This window comes from Helobdella robusta, assembly GCF_000326865.2.
Source record: "Helobdella robusta unplaced genomic scaffold HELROscaffold_105, whole genome shotgun sequence".
NCBI classification, from domain to species: domain Eukaryota; kingdom Metazoa; phylum Annelida; class Clitellata; order Rhynchobdellida; family Glossiphoniidae; genus Helobdella; species Helobdella robusta.
In genome coordinates this window covers 324,141-329,829 of record NW_008703595.1, presented here as the reverse complement: position 1 = coordinate 329,829, position 5,689 = coordinate 324,141, and the positions used below count along the sequence as shown (strand labels likewise).

The 5,689-nt window shown below is 31.4% G+C and overlaps 1 protein-coding gene across 1 annotated transcript; it reads right to left on the bottom strand.

Annotated features, from left to right (window-relative positions):
• Nucleotides 1–1,696: 1,696 nt before the first annotated feature.
• Nucleotides 1,697–2,715, bottom strand: HELRODRAFT_183384 (hypothetical protein; the record flags this gene model as incomplete). Its single annotated transcript, XM_009012414.1, has 2 exons — nt 1,697–2,026; nt 2,656–2,715. 2 exons carry the CDS (start codon nt 2,713–2,715, stop codon nt 1,697–1,699), a joined length of 390 nt encoding a protein of 129 aa, XP_009010662.1.
• Nucleotides 2,716–5,689: the final 2,974 nt, after the last annotated feature.

Below are 5,689 nucleotides of genomic sequence, written 5' to 3'. Positions count from 1 at the left end.
TTATGTATGTATATATGAATGTATGTTTGTTTGTATGTATGTTTGTTTGTTTGTATGTATGTATGTATGTATGTATGTATGTATGTATGTATGTATGTATGTATGTATGTATGTATGTAAGTATGTATGTATGTATGTATGTATGTATGTATGTATGTATGTATGTATGTATGTATGTATGTATGTATGTATGTATGTATGTATGTATGTATGTATGTATGTATGTATGTATGTTGTATGTGTGTGTTTGTGTGTATAATTCTTATTTTGCAGGTTTGTTTGTTTACATAAGGGTTATTTACCGGCTTCCGTTGCTGAACTTCAGAAATGTTGGACGATGTTTTTGCTAAAATGTAACTTGAGGCCATCAAACTAAGTTAAATTCGAAATGTTGGAAATAGAAGAATGAATGAATGGACAAATGGATAGATGAACATTTTAACAAATTTATGGATGTATTAACAAATAAAAATATGAATGAACGAACAGCAAAAAGATTGAATGAATGAATGAATAAATGAATGAATTAATTAATTAATTATTTAATGAATGAATGAATTAATTAATTAATCATTGAATTAATGAATGGCTGGATGAATGAATGAAAGAACGAACGAACGAACGAACAAAAGAACGAACGAACGAACGAATGAACGAATGAATAAATGAATGAATACTGTTGTTGTTGTTGTTGTTAATGTTATCATATATGGTGTAGCACACTAGATGTGAAAAAAATAATTTAATGGTCATTGTTAGTGTAGTATTTTTCCGTTGTTTATGTGCGATTTGTGACTGCTTGTTCATGTTTGTGTGTGTTTGTTTATGTCTGTGTGTGTTTGTGTGTCTGTTTATATTTGCTTGTGTTCTTGTCTGCTTGTTTATGCATTCAATTAAGTCCTTTGTTTATTCATTCATTCATTCATTCATTCATTCATTCATTCATTCATTCGTTCGTTCGTTCGTTCGTTCGTTCGTTCGTTCGTTCGTTCGTTCGTTCGTTCGTTCGTTCGTTCGTTCGTTCATTCATTCATTTATTCATTCATTCATTCAATAATTTTTTTTCATCCGTAAATATAATTCCATCATTAAATCATTAGTTACCTTATTGAAAAAACTATCTATATCTTAATTTTAGAAAGAAAACTAGATATATTTATTTGTATTATATATTCATATGTGTGAGTGTCTGTGCGTTCCTTTGTGGGTGTGTGTGTGTTACGTGTGTGTGTGTTTGTGTGTGTTTGTGTGTTTGAGATCCGTGCAGTTAGTTTTAAAACATTCAAAACCATCTCACAGAACTTTTCGTTCATTCGGTAGTTTGATAACACTGGGCAACAAAAAAAATATTTTTTTTTGTATCCTTAACTTTTTTAGTCAAATTATACTAATTTTGGGATAAGAAAAACAAAAATGCAAACGAAAATTTTTTATTAGCTCTAGTTTCTGAGATATACAACAACAAAAAAATTTTTGGTTTTGCTTATTCACAACATAGCAATATGACATATAATTTACTTATTTTAATAATATTTAAAGTGCATTTAGTTTTTTCAATAAAGATTACATTCCAACAGTTTTAAACAATGAAAAATAATATATATAAAGAATATTATGGAATATTTTCGCGCGATTGTGCCATTTTTGCTTTCCGCCTGTATGCGAGCTCTGGAGCATCCCTACATATAAACCAACATTAATCTGCAAGCATAGCTTCATTCCAACGACCCTCATATCTTTTTTCCATTACAGAAATATCTTGGTGGGACCTTTCTCTATGTTCATCACTAACAGCTCCACAAAGTGGAAAGAAGTCTAAATGTGAGTTGAGGAAGTGAATCTTCAAGGACATGTTACGTCTTAGTTGATGGCATTTTTGCAGAAGTACTGTTAACAATTGGATGTAGTTATCATCTCTTCTGTGGCCTAAAAATCCACAAATCATTCCCTTGAGAGATTCCCAAGTTTCTTTTTCTTGCCCCTTCAAAACTACATCAAATGCAGGATCTTTCACAAGTTCATGTATCTATGGTCCAACAAAAATACCCTCTTTTACTTTTGCATCACTTAGTTTTGGAAATTTGTTTCTTAAATACTTAAAAGCCTGTCCATCTTTGTTCCTTTGACAAAATTTTTCATTAAACCCAGCTTAATGTGTAAGGATGGAAGAAGTACATCTTTCAGCAACAAAATTTTTGTCACCTTTGTTGAGATTTCTTGCAGGCCAGTCCTTTTGTGTGTAATATGAAATTTTGTCTCTATGTCACACATACACAAGAAGCAGCAGTATTTGGTATAGCCTAATTGCATTCCTAAAAGTGTGGCAATACTTTTAGGAATACTTTTAGGTCACCACAAATTTTCCATTTGTGTTCGTTGTAATTGATTGGGTTAAGAAGAGTTTTCATATTTAGGTAAGTTTCTTTCTTGTGAGCTGCATGGCCAATAGGAACTGATAGAAAATGATTTTCATTGTGCAGTAATACAGCTTTCAAGCTTAGCTTTGATGAATCTATGAATAATCTCCATTCACTTGGATCATAGTTCAAATTGAGACAATACATTAATCCATAGATATCAACGCAAACAACAAGGTTATTTTTCTTCTCAAAAAAAACGAAAAAGATTTTGTTGCCGTTTCCTGAAATAGGAAACTTTAACATCAGATTGGAGAAGATTCCACTGTTTTAATCTAGACCCTAAAAGTTCTGCCATTTCCAGTGACAAGTCAAGATCTCGAACGAGGTCACTTAATTCTGCTTAACTCCATCTGTGTGGTGCATCATCTGTTGACACAAAATCAGAATCATTTGATGTGGAAGGCTGGCTTTCTTTTTCTTCTTCTATTTCATTTGTGCCTCCATAAATGAAGCATTATAGATAGCCAAGAGGCAAAATAAAAAAATTTTTCAAAAAAATAAAAATTTATACTCTCGAGGATAGAGTTTTGCTTTTATCTTTTGAACTAGAGCTAATATGTAATTTTTAATGTCATTTTCGGATTCAGCAGGTGGAAATACATAAGAAACAACTAATTTTGGTTCAGATACAAAAACACTGTTGAGCAGTGTAATCTGTCATGTTTGTTTAATTCATCAGACGCTTTTATGACCTCTATGTGTGACGATAGATGTGTTCTGTACAACATTAGCTAGGTTGATACAAACACCTAAACACACACACAGACCAGCATACAACATCCAACCGAAATGCAACAATACAATTGATACAACAGTTATATACACAGTATATACATACACAGACAAGCTTGCAGTAGCATGCATACATTGAAAAACTTACACAACTGTAATGCAAAAACATACAAACATACGTGGAACGCCGTACAGTATTATGTATACATACAGAAACATACAAACATACCTTAATACCAGACATACAAACATACATACAGTGACATAAAACATCATACAAACATTTGATACCATAGAGAAATGAAAAACACAAGCGCAGGTTATACACTAACGTACGGTAACATACAAACAAACATATATAAATATACAAAAATACGGTAACATACAAACAAACATATAAAAAATACAAACATACAGTAACATACAAACAAACATATATAAATATACAAACATACAGTAACATAAAAACAAACATATAAAAAATACAAACAAACATACAAAAACATACAAGCATACAAAAACATACAAACACACACACACGCCTGCATCCACTTTCATTTACACCATGCTGCAAGAACATCCGCTTAATACCACGTACATAATACTTAGGGTGTTGATAATGATGTTGTTGTTGTTGATGATCATGATGATGACGATGATGATAATGATGATGAAGACGATGATGGTGATGATGGTGATGATGGTGATGATGATGATGACGACCATGATGATGATGATGATGATGATGATGATGATGATGATGATGATGAGGATGATGAGGATGATGATGATGATAATGATGATGAAGACGATGACGATGATGATGATGATGACGATGACCATGATGATGATGATGACGATGATGATGATGGGTATAAAAAATCTCACGTTACATCAAGCTGATTTCTATAAACACAACAAAATCATATACATGTACAAACACACACACACACACATACATAAACACACACACAGACACAATAACAAACTCACACACGCATAAACACACACGCATAAACACACAACAACAACATCGAGCAGAACAAAAGTTACGACATCACGTACACACACACACACCCAGAACCATTATATCGGTGATAGATTTATTGTATTTTTGCTTTGTTTATTCGTTGTATTCTACGTTTGTATGTGTGTTTGTATGTGCGTGTATCTTTGTATTTTGTATGTTTTATGTATGTATAATGTATGTATGTTTGTATGTACGTCTGTATGTATGTTTGCTTATAAAACTATGTATTTGTATTTGTATGTGTGTATGTTTCGTGTGACTATTCTTATGTTAGTTATCTTATAAACGCATTTCAAGGGAAATTTTTTTGTTTCCTGTAACAATGTTTTGCTTTATTGTATATCAGATATACCCTTACCATTAAGCCTTTTATCATTTTAGATTTAATATAAATTATCATTTGTGATTTCATATCAATAAATTGCAATCTTTTTTTGTCATGTTTAGTTACATGTAAGTTTTTTTTACTTTTTTCCGATCTAAATATAAAGGTCTTTCTTCATATTTCATATTTTATTACATCACTCATCATTATTGTTATTGTTTTGTTGTTGCTGTTGTTGCTGTTGTCATTGTTGTTGTTGTTGTCAATTTTAAACTACATTATAGATAAATATATATATCCATGTATACATAAACTACTCCTGCTAACTTCAATTCAGTCCATGTCTAGGTATTGTTATAAAAATGAACAAGAAACGTGTTAAATTGTAGACAGATGAATTTCTTGATACATTTTTAAGTTGTTTGAGTGTTTCGCCTTTTTTAATTTTAAAATATGCCGTACGTACATTTTTTTGTGAATAAATTTGTATGTATGTGCACGTATGCTAATTTGTATGTATGTGTACATATGCTTATTTGTATGCATGTACGTACGTATGCAAATTGCCATATGAACAATTGAAACAGCATAACTCGAAGGAATCGCATTATAAATTAATCTTCTTTCTTTCTCGTGCCTTATCCTTTCAGGACATTGGCGACCATCGACCTCCGCAAAACCCGATCTTTGACACTTTGTAGCAGTTGAAATGTGGTGATATTCAACAAGTGAAACAAGGACTTCACGGATGTTGTTTGTTGTTGACCGCGGTCTCTTCTCTCTGCAATCTTTTCAGTAGTTGTTAGATTATCAATTCTTTTCTTCCGCATGACGTGATGAAAAAAACTTTGAAATATATGTTTATAAATCAATAAATTAACAAATTAAAATTAAAAAACTCACACAAAAATACATAACATACCGAAAACTGAAGGTGAATTACTCCAAAAAAGTTAATTAAAAAAAATTAACAAAAAAATGATCATAAAACATGAGAATATTAATGAATCTTTTAATGAAAACCACGCAAAAATATACATCATCAGTTCACACACACACACACACACACACACACACACACACACACACACACACACACACACACACACACACACACACATACACACACACACACACACACATAAAATTATACAAACAATCATACAAGCAAACATACAAACA